At 34.4% G+C, this 24,010-nt stretch overlaps 1 protein-coding gene across 1 annotated transcript in view; it reads right to left on the reverse strand.

Annotated features, from left to right (window-relative positions):
• LOC145665254 (lutropin-choriogonadotropic hormone receptor-like) overlaps positions 1-24,010 on the reverse strand; it is a 642,745-nt gene that overhangs the window by 328,469 nt on the left and 290,266 nt on the right. The window contains exon 6 of the mRNA XM_081732546.1: positions 4,916-4,990. Coding sequence (XP_081588672.1) covers positions 4,916-4,990 — 75 coding nt within the window. The remainder of the gene's footprint in view (positions 1-4,915; positions 4,991-24,010) is intronic.

Raw genomic sequence — 24,010 nt, forward strand, 5'->3', positions numbered from 1 at the left:
TTGTGTTATTCAACTTTGTACCCAATTTTAATAAGTCTCTTTGTTTTTTATAAACTAGAAGGTAAATTACTTTGAATAAATATTCATAATAATTGCAATTATGCATATTTGTAACTTAAATTTAACGTGGTGTTTTAGTGATTACACAGCGACAAATTTCAATTATGAGCATACTTTATGGAGATGCTCTCACAGAGGATAACCGAGCACCTTTATAGGCTATGGAAAACTGATTTTTCTAGTCTTTTGTGAGAAAAATACTGTGAACTGAGAAATTATAATCTTTTCCATATTGTACAGGGGTATTTTCCTGCGAATAGAAGTTTCTTTTGGTGAGAAATTAACACTTGCAAGAATACTTCCTTAGTACAAGTATATTTTAAGCACACACTAATTCCCCCCTCCCCACCTCGAAGTGCTTCAATTCTCTCAATGACAAACACTTTACACGATTTTGTATCGTAAAGGTCAGATCCACCGTTATTGTAACAGAATGGTGCTTGAGCGATTGACTGTAGAAATTCAAACTTCGATTAGTGACAATTTCACAGTTTTGTTTTATTACAAGTGTAAACTCTTTGGTCAATAGAGAAGAGGCCGTGGATCATGTGTCAGAGTTGAGGACGATAGATTTTGGTGAGTCAGAGTAGGTCACAGTGGATGAGAGTGGTTCATGGTGGGTGGTGGGTCGTGGGTCAGAGTGGTTCATGGTGGGTCGTGGGTCACGATGGGTGGTGGATCAGTAGGGCGTGCGTCAAGTTTTCATTGACCCACGCCAACTCTGTACCTAGGTCAGCAGTCAACTAGTTTTTAGTATTCAGCTACAAACCGCCTATCTTTCATGTTTATACTCTGTGTTGTTATAATAATAATAATAATAATAATAATAATAATAATAATAATTTGTAGTAGTAGAAGTAAGTATCGTTGATAATAATTATATTGTCAATGTAGGATCCTTTAAAAAGTACTTGAAACTACAAACAGCATTTGCTGGCTCGATTTAGCTTGTTTTGGCTCGACTCGACTCGAAACTCCAATCAAATTCGAGTCGAGTTGGAGGAAATTTTTCGAGCCGAGTTCTCGAGTCGAGCTCAAATATGTCTATTTCGAGTCTAGTCGAGTTTCAATGAAAACTCGCTCGAACTCGCTCGTGCCCATCCCTAAACGTACATCCTTGGCATCCCATTTGAATCCATGTATTTGTGTCAGTATGGAGGTAGCGACTGCGACTTAAACCTCGACCTCGATCGCGAGATCTCTTCGGTATGTTTCTACCCTTAGAGTTCAAAGATGTGCATGCACAGAGAGATAAGTACCAATAAAGGACTTAACGCATTTTACCCTGCAGACTAAGGACTTATTTTTCTCAACACCGGGGGCAGAGGGACAATGTTAGGCTATAACTTGGCTTAGAGATGGAATGTGACTTACCCTTTTAAACCCACATGTAGCTCTTTGAATTTTCAACCTGGCTACAGTGATAACTCACTTTTTCACTTTTTGGACTTAACACACTGTACGCAGCAAACACAGAAATATTCTACCATAAATCAAACATGAACCTACACGCGCAGAAAGCTCACACCTTAACCACTGAGCAGTTATAGTGTTCACATGGACCTATTGTTTGATGTAGAATCCAAACAACATTGATTCTCACAGAGAATCAAATCCATGATTTCTATGCCATAGGCGATAAAACGTAATATTGAACTTACTAACTATTGAAATTCCCCTTAAAGATATCTTGTTTCTATTAAATAGCCTCTTTCAGTTGCCTCTGTTAACTTAATTAGTAAATAATACTAATAATAATAAATCAAAGGTAGTCTAAATGAGGGCCCTTGAGTCTTAACTTACATTTTACTCATTATCTGAACCCTGTAACTTCTTTTGTCTTAAATGAAGTTTTCGACGCTTGGGTTAAGTGATTTAGAAGTAGATAGGTGTTAATTGGTTGATGTCGTTTATCATCCATTTGCGTTTTTAGTGTTCCTGAAAGTACTAATCCTAAAACGGGAAATGCCCGTAATATTAAACTTTTTGATCATTTATCTAGAAAGGTCTGAATGTAAGAATTTCCTTAAGTTGGAAGCATGAAATTCGGCAAACAAACTCTTAATTGGAAATAAGATACATGTTTCAGCGGTTTCCAAAATTCTGATTCTAAAGGGAAAATTTCTACAATATTCAAACTTTCGGTTTTATATTAATTATATTATTTTTATATATTGACCGGGCATTGCTACTAGTGTAGATGTAATTTAATAGACTTCCAAACTATACTATACAGAAGTCTCGTAAGTCTTATATAACGGATATCTCCGTCCATCCTATTGACAGGTATCAGGAAAAAAAAAAAAAACGGTAAGAAACACGAGATGCGATATTTTTTCCAAATCGATTCAGCGTCAAAGGCTAGGTTCCAGCTCCTTCCTTAACTCACTATTCAAACTGAAAGTAATAGAAATCACCTGTTTCAAGTTTCAACGTTGATTACTATAGAACAAATTGGTAATATATAATAATAAGTGTTTCTTTTTAAAAATTTATTGAGCAATCTTAAGAAAACATACCATATCCCCCCATAGCACTCTACTAAAGTCAGAAATGATAGAGCAAAAACAACAAGATACACCGAGAAGCAGATTTGTGGAATTAATTGAACTTCGAAAGGACAGGTTTCATAATCTCCATTAACTCTCTATTTAATCCGAAGCGATATAAATCAGGGTGGACTAATTTAAATCAATCTGATTTAAATCACGATTTACATCAAGGTTTCAATCACTTGACTATTTAAATAAAAATTGTTGATTTAAATAATATTCCGAAATCAATTAATTTAAAGTGAAAACAAGTAAAATCCCGCTTTTGTTCTGTTATTTGTTAATCATCATTATACGATGAAACTCAAATGTAAGTACAGTACTTTATGAAAACTATTTTCATGCAAAGGATGATTAGGAAAAATCCCATTTTGAACAGGTAATGGAAGAATCCTGCTTTCTTCTCTTCGTAACATAGGGTTTTTAAATCGTTAACTACTCAAACGATAAAATCGCCATGGACATTTAGGACTAAAATTCTTTTGTGTGCACTTCTCTTTGTTTCCAGATAATAGGGGCGTATTTAGGGGGGTCAAATCCACAGTCCGAAACATTGTTTTTTGATTTTATAACTGTAGGCGAAATTTATGTATTTTATTTGCATTTCGTGCCGCAAGCTATTTACGATTTTTTTTAAAATACGCCTCTGCGAAATACCAGTAACTTCGGTGAAAAAACAAGTGTCATGTTGATAAATGTTGCTATACTTTTTCCTCAATGCTTAAAGAATATTGTTTGGGATTGAAATAGGTTAACAATTGTAGATTAATTGAAACCCAATATTTTCACTGAAATGCCATAATAAACATTTAGTACAAATACGTAATGCTTGTTTTCTTAGTTCGCAGCTTGAATTATACGAGTTTTTGAGTGAAATCGAAAAAAAAAATCGCTTGAAATAAAAAAATCAACAAAAATGTTTTTTTTTTAAAGAAAATCATGATTTTTTACACTCTGATAGAAATAAACCATTTCCGGTTTCAGAACGTTTCTCTACATAGAACAAAACTGTAATAGAATGAGACAAGCGGTTTCTTTGCAATCGATTCGCCTTCTCAAGAAAATGTATTGAATCCATACGTATTACTCATATCAAACGAAAAGTAATAAAATTTACTAGCATTTCCAGTTTCAATGTTGATTGGTTTACAAGAAAAACAGTAATAGATAACGACAAGCGGAATTGTTTATAATTCCTTTTATGTATTAAGGAAACATACTACTTCACTCATAATTATCTACTAAAACTGGAAATGATAAAAATTAGCTACTACTCTTGGCTTCAGTAGTGATCTCCATAAAACAGGAAGAATGAGCGATGAAGAAGTAGTTTTCTAAGATCGATAGCATCTCAAGAATTCTCTGGTGACCTGTATGCAAACCAAAAATGCTGGAAATCAACGTTGACTGCCTTAAAACATGAACAGTAATAGATAGCAATAAGCGTTTTTTTTTTCAAACCGATTTAGCATCAAGGAAAAATGTAGTTTTTATCCGCAATACTCTACTAAAAGTGGAAGTGATTGAAATTACTTAATACTTCCTGTTTCAATATTAATTTAGTAGAGCAGAAACATAGAAGGTATCGAAAAACCTATTTTAGTCGATTTTATGTCCCAAGAATAGGTTTCCTTTTGTTTCTTAACCCTCTGTTTAATTCAAAAGTAATAGATGCCAACTGTATCCAGTTTCAAATTTGGTCACGATGGAATAATATATGTAATAGGGACTAGCGGTTTTTTGCAATCAATTTGGCATCTTAAGTAAATATATCATTACTCTATTAAGACCAAAAGTGCAGAAATTTACTAGTCATTTTTGTTTCAACGTTGACCGCTATAGAACCAAAACGGTAGTAGATAATAACAAGCGATTTATTTATTTATATGAAAGTAAACAGGCATATACCCATAAATACTGTATCTTCTTGACATACATACTCGTAATTGAATGCAACATGAACCTTTCAAGGAAGAAAAAGTAAAAGATGGGGAAAAAAGAAGAAAGAAAAAGGTAAAAGGAAAGAATGTATAATCAGAGTACATAATGCACAGTCTCAATATCGATGAAGCGAGAATTTATTAAACAATATGCAATGGAAAAATTGGATGAAATTCTGAAACAAGACTAACATGAGGTCACTTTCAGCACCACAATATCCCATTACACAAAATTTAGTGTATTTATTTATTTTTTTATATTTTAATGTATTACGTACAAGATCAACAGCATTTAATATTATCTACAATAAACAAGGAAAACTACTATTATTTGTCTATGAAACCACATAAACGAATACTCACACCATGTCCATGATAGAACCAGAATACAAATTATAAAGGTTCGGAAAGTTTTCGAGTCCACTGTGAGTTATACGTCTGTAAGAAAACAAACAAACACATAAATTAGTTAGTACACAGTTAACAAATTTAGAACATTAGGTAATTATAAACGTATAGGGCATGAGATAAATTTCTGTTCGTTACTACGATAAATTACTAGCTGAACTACTGAGACATTTTTGGAAATATATTTGTTATATTTAAGGTTTATGTCCCGCTGAACACTCTCTAAAATTTAGGTGACTCTATCTTCCTCATTTCATAAGAATTTGTAAGTGTTTTGATGTCTCAATATATACAAACATTTTAGTTATCAATTTGATGTTGAATAATTTAGATGTTTCAACTGGGTAGTACGAGGGTATATATATATATATATATATATATTGTGATTTCAAAATACTATTTGTAAATATCTCGACATCTAATAATAGAAAGTTTCTGAATTTTGTTAAGAACACAGTGAGATATATTTATAGGTAATAAAAGTTACATTATGTAAAGGTTTGAAACATAATTGCATACTTAAGTTCTTAATTAAAATACACAAATTAACAACTGCCAGAATTTGATTTGTTACTAAAAGAAAGATAATGTGAAATGGATCAGAAATTATAAGTGCTTAGATTAAAGTTTTTTCGCTAAAATTGTTCATAAAAATCAAAGTTAATTAAAGTAAATAAAAAGAAACTTTCTTTTTTGTTTGCTTGATAAAACAGGAAAAGCGTTTTAAACAAACTCAATTCACAACATACCGGTACTTAATTGAACCATTAACCAATGACAAAAGAGGATTAAACATTTGACTTCACAGTTCATATGTGTAATCCTCTTTTGTCTGATGTAATTATAGCAAAAAATCATTATTACTATTTGCTTTATTACTGTTACGAGGAGGAGGGAAAACGACAATAGAAACATTTCAAAGGTAAAATAACAATATGTTGGAATTTAACCCGAAGTTCTGGAATTGTCATTTCCATCACTGTAAGGCCATATTTGTTGATTACAGCAAAAACTCATTTTTTTATTAATTGAAGGGAGAGAGTATCAAACCAGTGCAACCTAAGAAATGTATTCGCTTTTAATTAACTAAAGTTGGATATGTTATTTATCCATATAAACACATTGTGAATGTTACAAAAATGTGTTTTGTGCTAGATTATTTCTAGCAGTACTTGATTATGTATTTTGTTTTTATTATTTAAATATTTTCATTTGTTTAAGTCAAACTATCGTATTTTAAATCACGAAAGCTAATCAATGGTACACATTTCTTCTTATCTTGAGCATACTTCTTTACTACTAGCTGTGTTAAATATCATTGGATTGGGTTTGGAATATAATTCTTAGTCTACTGTCCTTTCGTGGTTAAGTGGCTAAGAAGTGTGCTTCCTGCGCTCTTCGTTTTTGGTCCGAAGTAGAAATTGCTTGCTTGGGATACAAATCTGACCTATTGTAGCAATTCCACTTTAAGCTATAGTCTCCCTCATACAGCTTTGGTGATAAAAAGTACGTTAGACTCGAGACATTTAATCGGTCTATTAAATCGGGTTTAAAATGAGGTAATGGACAAAATCTAGTGACCTAAACCAAGTAGCCCTAAATCCTTTAAAGCAAAATCTCGCCGCCCAAAATCTGGCGGGGTCAAATTCTCGCCTAGCTAGAACCTTTCGTGACCGAAACCTCTCTACCTAAAACCTCGCCGCCAAAAATGTCTGCTGAGCAAAATCTCATAGTACGAAATCTCACCTAACCAAAATATCGCTAGCTGAACTCTCAATAACAATTTACTCAATGTGTGTCTGGGGCCAAATAATAAGAATAAGAATAAAAATAGGAAAAATGAAGAAACATTTAAGTAATATGGTACCCAAGAATGCTTAGTTTAGAAGCATGAAGAATTAACGGATCAAAATAAATGGATATATAATCCTAAAATAAATCTAAATAAAGAGAAATCTTGTCCATCAAATGTAGTTTCGTCCGTTACTTGTTGTGGAGGATTAGGTTTCCGAGTTGTGGCGATCAAATAATTCGTCATGTATTCCGAAACATAAAAGCAATGCACCCAGCTCACCCGATCGAGATCAAACTTAGTGTGGCAGTAAATCTTCATCTGTTTGTTAGTGTGTGAAATATTAGAAATAGTAGAAAACAATACAAGACGAAAAGCCTAAGGTTCACTTCTGCGATCAGTGAGAAGACACAAATCTCATCACAGGCTTCATTCAGGACCCTCGCAACCATCACATCGATTTCAACGTTACAGGCACCGAGTTACAAAAATGGTCGCTTCAACCATCAGAATATTTTCAGAGAACCCGTGGAAGTTAACAAACTCATCTCGTATGGAGTACTTCTGTTCAGGAAACACCGCAAGATAAAATTCTCCAGGATCACAACATGATCCAAGCCATGTTGGAACCGTCACCAAAATGGCCACCCCAGCCAGTTCTGACAACCCCGGAACCAGTTACGGATGAAAAAAAGCCCACACTGTAAGCTGCAACGACCCCATAAATTCACTATTCTGTTTCTTTTGCATACAAACTGGGTACAGAATAGTTCACAATGCATGCCCCAGAAGACCAAAATAAAGCCCCAAAAGAAGCCAAAGCACCTATAACTGCAGCTTCTGAACCTGCACTGGATCAAACTGAACAGAACCAGCAACATCTCAACCTGCAACTAGCAATACACACACTAGATACACAACCAGTCCCTAAACCAATCTCAACCATCCAATCATCAAACAGCAATTACCCTCCACGGAAGGCATGTAGGAAGCCAGTTTGGATATTAGGAAATGAGTTGCCTCAATTCTGACCATGCCATCAGAAATCAATAAATCGAAGACATTACAAACAGCTATTTAAGAACTATTGAAATAAATCCTGGAAAAATCCTTTAACATTATTTACTCAACAAACGATACCCTTTATATTTCATACAAGCACACTAATAGAACACGGATAGTTCACCACAATCAAAATCAAAATTCACACAAAACAACAAGAAGCGACAACCAAGGCACACACAACGAGTAACACGAATGCAATACAGCTTAACCCCAAACTCATAAGTTATTCCTTAAAGCAAAAATAGGCCTACCTAATTAAACTAAATCAAGACTGGAGATTTTCTTTCACTCATAGCAAAATCCAACTTTTTTTTTTCTTTCTTCACAACGAGTATTTCATCTCAACTTTTGTGAAACCATCCACGGTAAAGTAACTCTACTTGCTTGCATGTGGCCTAGCAGATCTCGCGTAAATCTCTGATTGGTGGAGGGGATGAAGATTTCTGGGCTTTCATCTTCTAAGGCCATTGAGCCCTTCACGTTTTGAGCAATAACGTCCCTCGGCGAGCACACTATCCGGGGAAAGGGAGGGAAGGAAGCGGCCTGGGACCTATAAGTTAGGTACCACCCCGACAATTGCCTGGTGCGAATGAGGAAAACCCAAGAAAACTTCATTCAGGGAGGCTGGTCTGAAAAAGCGTTTTACACTTTTTCGACTTAGTGTCCCCGCCGAATCTCAGATTGGTAAGAACCAAGAAAGATGCTGCCTAAATGATGATTGGAAAGACCAAATATCTTCCTTTATCTTTTCCTTAAACATTCTTAGGAACAATCTAAATAATGATTAGCAAACTTTAAATGAGAGATGTAGAAAATCACTGTTAGGAAACTTAGTGATTCTTTAAATGATACGAGTGTCAGTTGTGGACTTATTTAGGTGAACAACAAATCTTTTGTTAGAAAGTATTAGCTATTTCTTCATATCCCGAACATTCCTGATACTATTATATTCTTGCATATCAATGGCTGTAATTATTATCAATTTTTCTTGCTTTTCTTAAAGAGTAAATGATACAGTAAAATCTCTCTGTAGCGGAATCGAACGGGACTCACAAAAATGTTCGTTAAAGGTACGTTTCCAGGTAACGAAGGTGGATCTGTGCAAAAAAAGAAAAAATGTGTGTAATGGACATATTGAGGTAAAATAGGATGCTGTACACACATTAACTTAATTTTTCCAATAGTCATGCAGGATTTACTGTACAAATCACTGCTTGTTTGCTGAACATTCCACGGAGATTTTAGCCTGAGAAACTACACTAGTACATCAGTGTCATTTTGACGTAAGGTAAATGTTGCAATTCCTTTTAACTTTTGACAGAATCTTATAAGTTTTCAGCCTACATTCTTCTTCCAACTTAATGTCTTATTCCTCTCCCTTCTCCACCTCATTTTGTCTACTCAGACTTCCCTATAATTCTCAATTAAAGCATGTATATCCGTCGTATCTGCTTCGGTTTGCATATCACTGTCTGTTTTACTAAAATATATATCTAATCTCTCATAGTGTATCTAAAAACTTTCTAAATGCTGCTCTTCGAAAATTGAAATTTTCCGTTGAGGCGTATTTTGATTTCCGTTGTCCGTGCAATACAGTTTCCGTTTAATGAAGGGAATTTAACACGATTTTCACCAATAAATTAAAGGGACCATCAAATATTTCCGTTTAATACAAGGTTCCGTTTAATAAAGGGTCCGTTGAAGACAAGTTTTACTGTATTAACCATTAAATTCCATATTATTTCGCGGATCTCAAGTCTACCAATTTACATGAGATTTTTTTTATTCGTAGTATGTGTTTTATAGTTAACGAATTTCGAATTACCCTAGACAATTTCTTGAGCTGACTATTATTATTATTATTATTATTATTATTATTATTATTATTATTATTATTATTATTATTATTATTATTATTTTGAAAGAGTAGTGAGGTTTGGAGAATTCTCTACTAAAGTAGACTATGAACGAAACATCCTAGCGAAACAGACGCGTTAAGAAAGAAAGACAATACATTAAAAAGTTCTTTGGTGATCCACTAAAGTCACTAACGATTTTGTAATAGATAATGGTTTGCGTATATTTATTTATTTAATGGCTTTTTTCGAGGTTAGGGCCATAAGGCTTTCTCTGACACCTAACTACTAACAAAAAATTGAGAACTATTTGATACAATACATTGATACGATACATTGATATTTGATACAATAAAAAAAAACACGATACATTAATACACTTTACACACGCATATAGACACTAACTATGGCCTACAGCATATTAGAAAAAGAATTAACGAGAAAGAGTCAATATTATCATTTATGTTGGATTTGGTGGCCACGTTACATCTAGACAAGCATACACCGTGTATATGGACAAACATAAGCAGAATTGGACAGAAACAATAGTACAGAAAAATCCGATTTACTATTGATAGCTTTCTGTTGTATCGATTGTCGGAAATTTACATTCAGGAAGAAAGAATGACAAAATTTGTCCTATCTGATTCCAAACAGAAACTTATTGTATAATTGCAATCACCACAGGCGAATAATGAAATTGCTCTTCGTCAAATATTATCCCTTGAGAATTCTCATTAAATGGTATTTGCCTTCCTGCATGTTACAATATCACACAAGCTCTTGTTGAAGCATTTAAATATGTGTAGTTAAATACTTTTAGAAAAGTTATTTTCCCATTAAATACATTATTTTTTTGTTTCAGATATCTAAAAATAAACTTAAATACAAGTTGCTTCCAATGACGTAATCAAATGATCTGACGACCAGTGGTCTGCTGCTTTAGATTGACAAAGACAACAAAATTTACGTGGATATGAATTGCTCTTTTGGTATGAGTATTTTCAAAAATAATGATAAAAATGTTATCTAGTTCAAATCCCTGTAGGGTTACATATTGTTAATACGTTTACAATACATTACAATTAATCTAGATGGATTTCTGACGCAATAAGCGAACAATTTGAATAAGAGGTTGCCATTTCCAAGCTAGATATTAGAAATAATAGTATTGACGAAATTTGCTTATAATTCGTAACGTAGTCAATGATAGGGATGCGCACGAGACAAGATTCGAGACTGTCTCGTCTCGAAAATGTGCTATAAAAGTGATGTCTCGACTGGAAAAATATATATTTTTCTATTGGAAGAGCTGTGTCTCGACTCGAATTTTACCAGGAGAATTCTGTCTCTACTCGTCTCGTGCGCATCCCGAGTCAATGATAACCAATCTGAGGAGTTTATCTTTTTATATTAATTTATCAATGAACGAACAAAGTTTTCACTAATTCAGTTGAGTTGCTTTTGAGTTTAAAGTCCCGTTCAGCAACGAAGCTCTATGACTCGTGGACCTACTGATTAACGTGCAATCCGAACCACATGAGCTCCCGCCGGGAATCGAACCCGGGTCTCCCACGCCAAAGGCGTGTACGCTAACCGTTCTAACACCACCTTATCTCCAGTCTAGCCTATGTGAAAATATTGATTTAAAACTTCAAGGTGCTACACCTAACAGTCTTGGAGGTGTGTAAAACAACAACAAAAAAAATCTAATTAGGGATTGCATTTCACAAAATCTAAGTCTTGTTTACAGCTTAGTGTACAAGATGATTTCTTATACAAAATTTGAAGGTTCTGTAATGAGCAGTTTCAGGGAGTCCCGTGAATGGCAAGAAATATTCAAGCCCTATTTTTTCGCTTGTGCATTGCATTTTTTAAAATTACCCTGAATATAGTCTCGAATGTCCGAAAAACATTTGTATGACATTTTAATTTTTTATTTCCAACCGTTTCGGAGATGAAATTTAAAAAGAGATCCTCAAATATTCATTTTTCCCCTTAGGGATCACATTTCTTAAAATTTCGTATTATTCCCAGACTAGGGCTCATGTAGAATATTTGTTCAAACTTTCAACATTCTACGCTGGGCAGGTTTCGACGTTCTGATTAGCGGTTAAAAACATTTAAAAACTTATTTTCTCCAGTAGGGTTTGCATTTCTTAAAAATTTGTATTTTGCTCTGTCACAGTTCAAGAAGAATATTTTTACAAACTTTCGTAATAATGGGCATAATAGTTTTAGATATGTAGAGAACGCCAGTCTCTCCACTCTCATTTATATATATATATATATATATATATATATATATATATATATATATATATATATATATATATATATATATAAAATGCAAAATTTTATACCGAAGTTGTCTTGAACGGCCAAAGTTCCCTGTCCAGCTCCCTGTTCCCCCTTTACGGTCCCATATTCGCATAACGTAATTTTATTTACATTCAGGCTGATAGGCATTTCAATTTCTTAGAGAGGGCAGAAATAAATACTCAGGAGGTATTGAAGTTAACATCAAGGAACAGTACACAACTGTTCATCTATTTATTACGTATAGAATCCATAGGAGAGTCGTAGTTCTTTTTACAAAGAATACACTACACTCACAAATAATAAAAAAAAAATATTATATTTTATTCACTGTGTGAACTCAATATCTCCCAAAATAAATTGAGCTTCATAGTGTGTTTATGTTTGCAGTTAACGCTGTGGATCTTGAAACAACTTGAAACTTATTCTATCGAAGTTCATTCGATCCGACGCATTGGATTTTTGACATAGTACTTTCAAATTTTTGAAATGGAGAAAGATCAATGGAAAATGTCTGACGCATGTACCAAGAAGTATATCAGTTTAATGAGAAATTATTATAATGCCCTTAATTGAATTTGGTGAACAAAGTTTCAACGATTTATCATCTGGTTTTTAGTCAATTAAAAAAAAAAATCTCTTACATACTATTTTAGAGGGGCAAATAAATTTACTTCCTAACTACAGGACTGTTTGCAGCCTAGGATGCGATGCCAACATTTACATAAAGTTTCAAGGTTCTGCATTAAAATGTTTCAAAGATATGGCCAACGCCAAAATCTTTCAAGTCCTGCATCCCTGTTTAGGATATACATTTCACAAAGCACTATTTTATTCACAACCTCAGGTGTAAGAAGAACATCTCTGGAATATTTTAAAGTTCTATGCCTGATAGTTTAGGAGATCTGTTGAAAAATAAATCAGTGATTAGCTATATACAAGCTGCGATACCCGTTCTTCGCACGGGGTGAATTAAGTGTATGCACTATGTAATCATTTAAAGTAAAGATCTGAGTAAAATACATAAAAAGGAAGAGAATCCGTTTGGTGTTATTCCTGTCAACTCACGTGACACCTGACCTGTTCCTTTTTGCCTAAACTTAGGCTTAAATGTTATCAAGACTGTCACCAATCAACTTTGTAATCCAGATAACTATCAATTCGGCACTACTATCGGTGGTCTTGGACGTTGTTTTTACCCCCTCTCTCCCCGATGGCGGTGAAGATAATGTTAGACTTAAACGGTCTGGAGAGCGTTAATTCATTCCTGCGATCCGGAAACTATGAATTAACGATAATATTCGTCGAGAGCTTTCTTGTGCCTATAAGGTTAGGATATACACCTCTGGCGCGGATGACTCGGGCTACATTCCTGGCTCAGCTCATCTAGTTGGAATACCCGTTAAACTGTACGTCCACATCTCCCTTAGCCTTGCTGCTGAGAGGGACATTAAACTCCAATCACCATCATCAATATCCTCGTAACAAGTGTTTACCTCCTTCCTGAGCTGAAAATCTAAGAAACGTTTCGTATGTTATAAGATCTGGTAAAGACCTATCCGTGTACAAAATTTGGTGGCTCTAGGTCATTCCTTTGTGTGCGAAAATCTGATGACAGTCATACAGACACATATTCCAGGGGTGCTGAAAGTTTCTGGCTTTGCCAAGACAAGCGTGTCAAAAGTCCGAGATTGCGTATTTATTCAACATATCCCCCATTGAGATCAATGCACTTTTGACGGTGTTGTTGAATGTTTTCTAGCCCATGCGAAAAAATTCTTTTCATTGTCCCTCAAACCAGCTCTTAGCAGCCTGTATGATGTCAAAAATGTCCTCAAAAGAGTGATGCTTCAAGGATTTTTTTTTTCAGGTTGAGAAATAGAAAATAGAAGAGCTAGGTCTGGGGAATAAGGTGGGCGATGAACTAATTAGAATCCTGGGGTGACCAATTTCGCAGCAACAATATTGGGCTTGCGTGCGGGTGTATTATCGTGCAGCATCATGATCTCTTTTGTGAGCTTTCCACGACGGTTTCTCTTAATTACCTCTTTCAGCTGGTCCAGAAGATTAACATAATAATTTCCGGTGATAGAGGTGCCATTCGGCAGGAATTCCACCATTATAATGCCACCTTTGTCCCAGAAAATGGACACCAAGACTTGTTTGACCGATTTATTGGTATAGGACTTTTGGGGCAGGGGGAACCCCTAAGTCACCATTCCTTTGATTGTTCCTTGGTTTCGGGATCATAAATATGGTCTCAGGTTTCATCCCTTGTCCCAGGTCTAGCCAGAAAGCCATTTGTCTTTTCAAAATGGGCAAAGTAGCTCTGGATGCATCGACATGTTCCTTCTTGTGATCCATACTCAAAAGTTGCTGCATTCATTTCGATTAAAGCTTCCGTATGTTCCGTGGTAATAATATAACCAACTCGCTCTGGACAAACATTTTGGAGGGTATTCGACGGTCCTGAAGAATTCAGCACAAAGACAGCATCGCATGTATGCTGGTCTGTTGAGGTTGACGGGCGACCGCTGCGGGGCTCATCTACACCGTGAAATGGCTAGTTTCAGAAGACGTTATCCAGGTTTTTACACAGCTGTATGAAGGACATTTCTCCCCTAGTGGTTGGTACATTTCCATATGAATTTCATTTGCAGACTTTTCCTGGAACCATAAGAACTTAATAATAGTCCTCAGATCCGACGATGTGAAACTTCCTCGTGCTTCTTCTATTTCACCTTCTACTTGTAATGGCAGACGTACAATTAGGATTCAACTGATTTTAACAGTTAAATTTTTAAATATGAGGCTTCTATATACCAACAGTTTTATTTGTCTACTTCAATTTCAAGGGAACAAAGCCAGGAACTTTTCAACCCGCTTGTATTAAAGGAAACAGAAGAATAGATTATTGAGAAATATTTGAATTCTCACTCCAATTAGAACATTTATTTAAATGAAAGTATATAGAAATTACTCTACTTTCGACACAAATATTGAAAAACCCTACTGCCACATGATACGCCTTTAATAAAATTGATATGATATAAAACCCAGCTTGGAGTAGGTACTATCTTTCAAAAGTGATTTCAAATTATTCAAAGGTTTTCCTAACCGCGAAAATCATGAATTCGACACAAACCCTTACCATGTTTGACATTGTATTTTTCATTTTCCCCTATCCCCTGTCGATGAAGATGAACTTGGACTTGAGCGACATTAAAATCGTCATTAATAATGTATAATGACATCAATAAGAATCATTATACATTATATTTGTATGCATCACTTTCAGGGGTAACTTACTCTCACAGTACCTTTTCGAGATTGAACGTCATGTGTCTACCAAATTTGGTTAAAATTGCTAGAGACGTTCCGGATTTACGCTGGATATACATTCATACACATTCATCCAAATATATATTGTTGTGTGAGGAATGTCTTTTGAGTTGCTCCAGTAATTTACCAATCCGGGTGATATTTCCTCTCATGCCTGAACTTAGGATAAAATGTGCTAGGTGTAACCTAATTGCTTGACGAAGACGAACTATGAATTCGACACTCAACTCATTTATTTGAGGAAGTTTACTTTTCATGTCTTCTCGCTTCCTGTGCCGATGGAGGCTGAACATATATTTTAAGACTATTGAGATCGACTAATTATTGATCTCGACATCGATAACTGTGGTTTCGACACTAATAACGGTCATTTTCGATTATTTTTACATGTTAACCACTTTCCTCCATCTTATTGATACTAAAGGGTTAAAATTAGACTTAAGTGGGATACGAAGTGTCACAAATCAACTTAGGAATCCCAAAAACTATGTATTCGATGCTAATATCGGCTGTTCATGTCACCATTCCGTCTTCCCAAGGCTACTAATGGGGCTGAATTAGGTTTAAACATCATCAAGAGTGTCGCTATTATTCTCGGCGACCTCAAAAACTACGGACTCTACACTAATATCGGTAGTTTTTGATCATGTTATACGTTACTTCATTCCACTCTCCTTAGATGTGCTTACCCATACTAAAAGCTGAACTTGAGCTTAAAAGTAATCGGAACTGTCGCCAATCAACTCAATGACCCGAAAACTATGGAGTCGACACTAATATTCGTAATTTATCATCATTTTGTGTCTACCTCTCCCACTCCCTCTAGGCGTGCTAAGGGTGCACGGGGACTGTCACCAATTAATTTGGCGGTCTTGAAAATTAATGATTTGACACTAATATTGGTGAGGTCCTTCGTGGCTAAGCGGTTAGCATACGCGCATTTGGCGTGGGAGACCCGATTTTGATTCGCAAAGGGAGCTCATGTGGTTTGGATTCCATGTTAATCAGTAGTTCCCGTCTCATATATTCTCACTGGTGAAACGGAAGTAAAACTTAAAATCAACTAAACTCAATTAATATTGGTCATTTTCGATATTTTTACAGGCCACCATTTCAGTCCTTCTGATACTAATGTGGGTTTACATCGGCCTTAAACGGGATCAGGAGTCTGTATTTATGTAAGAGCTCTGGAAAACTTTTGATTCGACGCTAATATCGGTAGTTTTCGATCATTTTATATGTCTTCCCTTCCTCCCTCTCTAAGAATGCTAGGACGGTCTTATCCCAACTGGGAGCTGACCATGAACTTAAAGCGAGCCAAAACTGTCACCAATCAACTTAGAAGCCAAGAAAACTATTGATTCGTCACTATTATTGGTCATTTTCTATTATTTTTACATGTTACCGTTCTTCCGCTTAGGATTACTAATGAGAACTGAACTTGGATTTACATGGCATCGGACCATCATCTCAGCGATCCCGAAAGCTACGGATTTCACCCCCACTAGTCAGATTTGCGATTTTCAATCATTTTTATTGTATGTGTTACCCCTCCTAGTCCTCCTAAATGTGTTAGGGCGTCTTATCTTCTCTGGAGGGCTGAACTTTTACTTAAAGAGCATTGGAGCTATCATGATTCAGCTCATAGACCCAAAAAACTATGGATTCGACATTTATATGGGTCGTTTTCCATCATTTCTATAGATCTCCCCTTCCCTCCCTCTAGGTCTGTTAGGAACGTCTTACTTCAACAATGCTACTTTCCAGACTGTAAGTAATATGTCTAACAAGTTTGGCTAAAATTGCTCTAAGCATTCTAGAGTTATGCTGGAACATACACACACATACACAGAAACATTACAAAGTGTATGTGTGTTAATGTAAGAAAGTTAGTTTATATTTTGACCGATGAAAAAATAATTTCAACAAACTCACTTCAGAACATTTAAATAAACTTTCACGTAATTCACTTGTGTAATCCTCTTTTGTCTGATTCGATAACAAAAACTGTTAGCTACAAATATGATTAATATTTGTTTAATTACTGCTACCAAAAGGAAAACGACAATACAAAAGTCTCAAAGTTAAAATAACAATGTACTGAAATTTAATCTGTATTTCTCGAATCGTCACTTTCATCTAGGGTTGGCATATTTTTCAGAGAAAAGAAAGATTTTAAAGTTTTTAGGGAGAAAAAAGGAAGATACATGATATTAACAATTTACAAGTCACAAATATGTGTGTTGTTTCATATCGTACATTCGAATAATTTTAATAAGAAAGTGGGACAATCTTATTAAAAATAATTGCACGAAATAACCAAAAATGTATATTACAATTCCTGGTGGGAATTCATTTATTTCGGATCCCATGTTAAGCCATAGGTCCTCGTCGCATTTAGTATCATTGCTGGAATAAACGCAAAACTCTAACATAACCAACAAAGTATATTACAGGTATCTTGGTTTCCTTTTAATCGCATTTTAATAAAAGACTCGGCATCTCTTAGTCCCACGTACTTTGTATATACGTTCAGAAAATCCTTGTGGTACATATTGAAATTCACAGACACTTGGAGTTCTGTGTTTATTAGTTTGCCATAGCTTTGATTCCTTACATAGTTATATCACGATTGATTGGAATTACAATATGATCGAGACTGTACTGATAAAAGGCTAGTATGTTAAAACTAAATTATTGTTCAACGTAAGGTAGGGATGTCCGTTAGATAGAAGACAAAAACGCAACCTGCTGCATTTTTCTGTAAATATTTAGTTATATCATTAAGTTGCGTTATTAACAGTGTGTGAGAAATCAATTTATGTAATTAAAACACATTTTTACGATAACTTATAAAAAACATTATAAACATCTCTAGGACTATCATTTACTTATATCAAAAGTGTAAGAAGTAGTTTTAGAAATGCTAGTGTGGGATTACAAAGTAGCTCTATAATTTAAAATTGTACCCAGTAGGGCATATTTTGGAATACAAATTAGTTTATCATAAGGAAGCTCACAATACTTAAGCTCTGCAAGACATTTACATTTCTTTGGAAGTAAATCATACTAATTTTAGAAAAGTACATAAACGATGGATGTCCGGAGAAGATTTTCTTTTACCTATTTTAAATCAGTGTAAAAAAGATTAAATTACTAACGAATAAAAATTCATGTTTGCATGGAACAAAGTAAGAGTTACAGCTCTCAACTCTCACGATTTGTTTTGCAAATAAAAAGGTATAGGAAGGTACGAGCTTAGAGCCAGTGCACTATCAAGAACTTTAAAGATTACTGTTTTTGAAAGGTAAAACGCCTCAACAAAATTTAAAGATGACTATGGTTATACGTATGCGATGCTTCCTCATTAATGTCAACTCTACTTCAAACGTGTAAAAGTATCATTGATAATATTTTTTAAATTCTTAACAAAGAATATGACACCCCAGCCATCTCCAAATGACAAGTCACAAAAAATCTAACAATTAAGGCTAACAGTACAATGTTTGTGGCAGAAACTATTTAAAAACGCCATCATCTGTGTATTCGTATAATGTTGGTACAGTGGTGCATCATTTGCTTTCATCTTTTCAGAGGAAGTACGAATTATCAGTTCTATTGAATTTTCATCATAATCAAAAGCTCAGATAATTCTCTCGCTAGAGTAATGAAACAGAATAATATTTGTATTCATTGCTATGAACTACAGATTAAAGCTTGGTCAAAACAATGAAAACACTAACTTCCGTATCACCCAAACTCCCCCATAAATTCGATCCTCTGGGTGGTAAATTGGCGATTATTTGAGACCAAAAGGATTATCAATGACTGATGGCAAAACAACCAAATATTCTCTCATTATTAGTAATATTATGGGAATCATACGCTGTCCGTTATCTTTCTAGGCAAACTTCATACACAGAATTCCCATTTTTAACGAATGAAAGGACACTTCCCAAGTACAGGATTTCTCTATTAAAATTGTTTGCTGTTTATGTAATTTTTATTTTACACAAAGTTATAATAATAACATGAACAATATGTGGTTGTTAATAAAAGAAAATCTTTTCTTTTCATGCAACTTCAGTTGTAAAGTTCGAAACTTTTGTTCAAGTAAAGCAGAATAAGAAAGGTTGTCTGAATAACCATAATGGATTAACAACAAAAAGGTATAGATGAAACGTTAACCATAAGATTGCATGCCTAAGATATTCAGAATTTTAAGCTTTAATCCTTCAGAAGTCGCGTCCTAGTTTCGTAACTGAGAGGTCGAGCATGGTCTTTTGGGCCGTTCTGCGTGAAACTAAACTTAAATCAAAAAATATATTGAAAATTCTATTCGTTACCTTGACATTATTTTTTAATGAACTCGAAGATTATTAAATTATTTATTTTCCTTTCATTGACGAAAAATAGTAATTACAGTTCCCAGTTATACGTAAAAAAAAACTTTTTCTATCATTTGTACTATGCAGTACAGAAATAAAATTCAGTATTTATGAAACGTTTGTATGCTAGTATTTGAATTAATTTTCGTTAGCATGTTGGACACTTGAGTGACCAATATTCTCATTACTAATGAGAATATATTTCAAAATACACACACTTAAAATTGATTAGGTTATTTGCGAAGAAAGTCAATTATATAATAATTCCTTATTACTATTCAATCAATAAACAAACAACAACTAAAGGAAAATGATAAGTCGCAGTGACTCAATAGTGGTGTATTTTGCTTTGGCAAGTGGGCTCGCTAGTTCAATCCCAGCTCGTGGCAAAAGGGCTTTATGGTTTGAAAAACCGTGTGTAGGTTCTCTCTCCATTTTTCTCGTTTCCTCGCACTTCCGTTATTCCACCATTATCATTCATCTCATCATCACCACCTTCCTAAGTCTCTATGCATAATTGTAACATGTTATACTCAGAAAATAAATAAATAAATAAATAAATAAATAATAAAAAGTGATAGTAAGTGCAAAAAGCAGTTAGTAGTAGTGCATGTATACACTACATTTTGATCACAACTTAACATCCTGAATTTGGTTTTATTTCACTAGTGGTAAGTTTCAACTTCAGAATCAAGATTTTCAGACTTTTTACTCATTGACAGTGATGATTTCAGGCGTTGGCATGGCGGATCAAAGTCCCCAAGAGCAGTGAAATTTACCCGAGATACGTTTACAATTGAATTGAAAATGGATCTCCAGTACTTTTGTAGTGCTACTTTCACTCTTTGTTTATTCAAAGTTACTAATGGAATAAACATTTTGAAATTACAATTGCACGTAGGGGTTATGTGCTCTCAACAGATATAGTTCTTACAATGATGACGATTTGTCTTCGATTTCCTGCTTTTCTTCCAGTCACAATGGTACCATTTTCAGGGAGCATTTCTGTCATTATTGGGTGGTGGAGCAGTGTTTATTTCTGAACTCTGTCTTATTTTGTGTAACTTTTGTTTTGTGTTGAGATTATGTATTTTATTTAGAATATTTCGTCTCAAATATTCACCGTAAAGACTTTTTCAAGCTTTTTCATAAACTATTTATGGTGAAGTTCACTATTCTGTCCAAGCACAATCAAACTATTCAGTCTAGTGTTTAGTAGACTAAAACATAGTATTGTCCATCGTTTCGATGCTCTATTCACTGAAAACGTCCTTTCATCTCCTTTACAGTGTCCACTCCTCGTTTAGTAGCATTATAAAATGTAAGCACAAAGTGTTTTCTCTGCTCTTTTGATTGTAAATCAATGTTCTCAGTAAACAATAGCAATACTATTTTATATCCTTTGATTAGTATATGGATCTATATCATACAGCATAGTATCCGTAAGAAATACAGTACATGTCTCAAATAATGTATTTGCTGCGTCTTCTGTCTGTTTGACTACAGGCAAACGACGTGCTAAATTACATCCGCTCATCCTATGGGTTAGGGCAGGACAGCGTACCTTCCATAACGTCTTGTCATCAATTTCTTTATATATTGAAACAGATAAATTGGGTACTCTATTGCAATATTTGTGTTGTCACCAACAAATTCAGAGTCATGATATCTTCTACAATATCTTCTTCATCTTCAGAATCCAAGATAGAGTTGAGTTCTATTTCAGACAGATCATTTAAATAATAATAATAATAATAATAATAATAATAATAATAATAATAATAATAATAATAATAATAATAATAATAATATCCTTGAAAACGGCCGCACTTCTCTATAACTTACAGAAAATCCAGACTATTTGTTCACTTGAACCAGCATATTTACAGCATGAAACTTATTTGTCAACGCTATCAAGGTGGCTTCTATTCTTTTTCTTCTTTGCCATCCATGTATTATGTTAATTCACCAGTACGAGAAATACCACTAAATTCACAAAGAAGGCAGCAACACACTAAAATATTCGCACAAGTTTACAAAAGATCGGTACAAAACAGTACTATTTTTACGTAATGCGAGAGGTCGCTCTCAGTGCTTTCGATCGGGTTACTTTGCCTCAAACAGTCGCGCACGGTCGAAAAGACCAGTTGGTGAATAAAAGCTTTGTTATGAGGAACTTATTAAAGCTAAAGAAAAACAATAAGGGTACATAGGTAGGAAACGAGTTCACATGAAGCTATAGTAGGGAAAAGATAGATGGGCGCAGTAACCTGTAATCTATGCATCATAATTCTTCAACACGGTCTTTAAGACCGTGACGCTACCTCTGAAGGGTGAATTAATATTTGACCTTAACTTTCCTTTACCAATGGAAGGTTTTTAAAACCTTCCATGTTATCCAAGTCTCATTTCGCTACACCAAAATGTAACCATGTTTTCGATAGAGGTATCGTCATTATATAGGTCACTCGCTATTCAGTGGATATTTCCTTACCTATCAATTTTCATCGATAACTTTCTCAGAATAAAATATCTCTTTATTTCTCAAGTTATAATAGTGAACGTTGTTTACTGAGTGGTATGTAAATGCACACCAGCACAGAAACTGCTTTTTCTAGAAAAGTAAAAGAAATACTTATATATCAGACATTCTCAAATAGAACCATAACTATCAGAGTAAATTAATATTTTGAAAATTTATCAATATAAAACATTCTATAAAAATAAAGGTAATCAGTCATTTAGTGATAATTGGAGAAAATGTTCGTTGCTTTAGTTACCAATGGCATGTAGATACCACTCTAATTAACTTCAAATTTCCACAAGACTTTTTGTAAATATGCTTAATACACTGCACACAATAAAATCAATGAATATCAGCCCTGAGTAAGTAACTTAAGTAAGGTGGATCACTAGGTGTTCCCAGTGCTATGCTAAACGCTGCTTAAATAGTGTGGCGTTGCCAGATAATGTCGAATATTTACTGATGTCAGATAATAAAGGAACTAATCATGGAATTCTGCATGGATACTTACTAGAGAAATTTGTTTTCGACCCTTACCGCAATTCCGTTTCTCGAACTGCAACGCCAGAATCCAGGAATTTTCTTATTGTGACTATTACAGTAAACATACAAATTTGGCAACAACGCATTATGGAGTTCTGCGCAAGTTTCGTCTCAAAATCTATTTCCTTAAACGCAACTTAATTTTTAAATAAAATATGAAACATAACACGAAAAACGATCAAACAATATATCTATTTCATAATAAGATCGTTACTTTAAAATACTTTACGCACACAAATAAACATTTCATAAAACGGAGAACTTTTAGTAAGATCTAACAACAAGTGCCATCTTGTGTGCTCATTGTAAAATGAATCAAATATTTTCTTTTATTTATTACCTTTTACGATATCAGGAGAGACAACCAGATGAATCAGTGTCTTGTGCTGTAGCTGAAACATTACTCTACCTTATAGCACAATATTTATAACACGTAACATTTCATTGCGTAGTAGTTAAGGCAATGAGCTAAAATATGTACTGACTTTCGGGTGTTGATCCACCCACGGCATTGTGGTGTGAACACACTCCAGTTGAAAAACAGAAGATACTTTGTTCTTCGTGGAACTCGGAATTTTGATCCAGTTTTACAGCTACTGACAAGTAAACCTTACGTTTGGGTGAATCGAGTTGCTGACTGAGACACATATGAGAAAATGGTACTAAATGTGGTCAGTATTTCAGTGAAGTTTTAGGTGCGAAGCTCCAGGGGTTTAGGAGATACAGCTACCAGAACATCACATGGAAATACAGAATAGTCTTCATACAGTTGGAGGTAAAAGCTCTGTAAGACCTCTCGTAACGACAAAGGTGAATAACAAATATATGGGTACATATTAGGACTAGGGAGAAGTCATATAGTAAGGGTATACCTGACGGCGGCCATCTTGAAATGCGCCATTTTGAATTAAGGTTAAGTTTTTAAAATAGGAATAGGGTCATATGATACATGATTTAAGGCGCAAATTTAATCAGAAGAACAATGGTGACGTTAATTTTGATTTACGCGCAATTGGTAAAAAGTTACAGGGAAATTAAATATTATTGCAGTATATGTATTAGTCCTTTACCCCACCTTGTAAATTTTGTGTTAATGATAATAATTAAATAAAAAGCAGGTGGATAAATATTAGGTCTATGGTAAGAGTTGCCTTGATGGCGGCCATGTTCAAATCCGCCATTTTGAATCAGACAAAAGTTTTAAACAAAACGCATAACAGT

Source organism: Thermobia domestica, chromosome 11 (genome assembly GCF_964235325.1).
Source record: "Thermobia domestica chromosome 11, izTheDome1.hap1.1, whole genome shotgun sequence".
NCBI lineage: Eukaryota > Metazoa > Arthropoda > Insecta > Zygentoma > Lepismatidae > Thermobia > Thermobia domestica.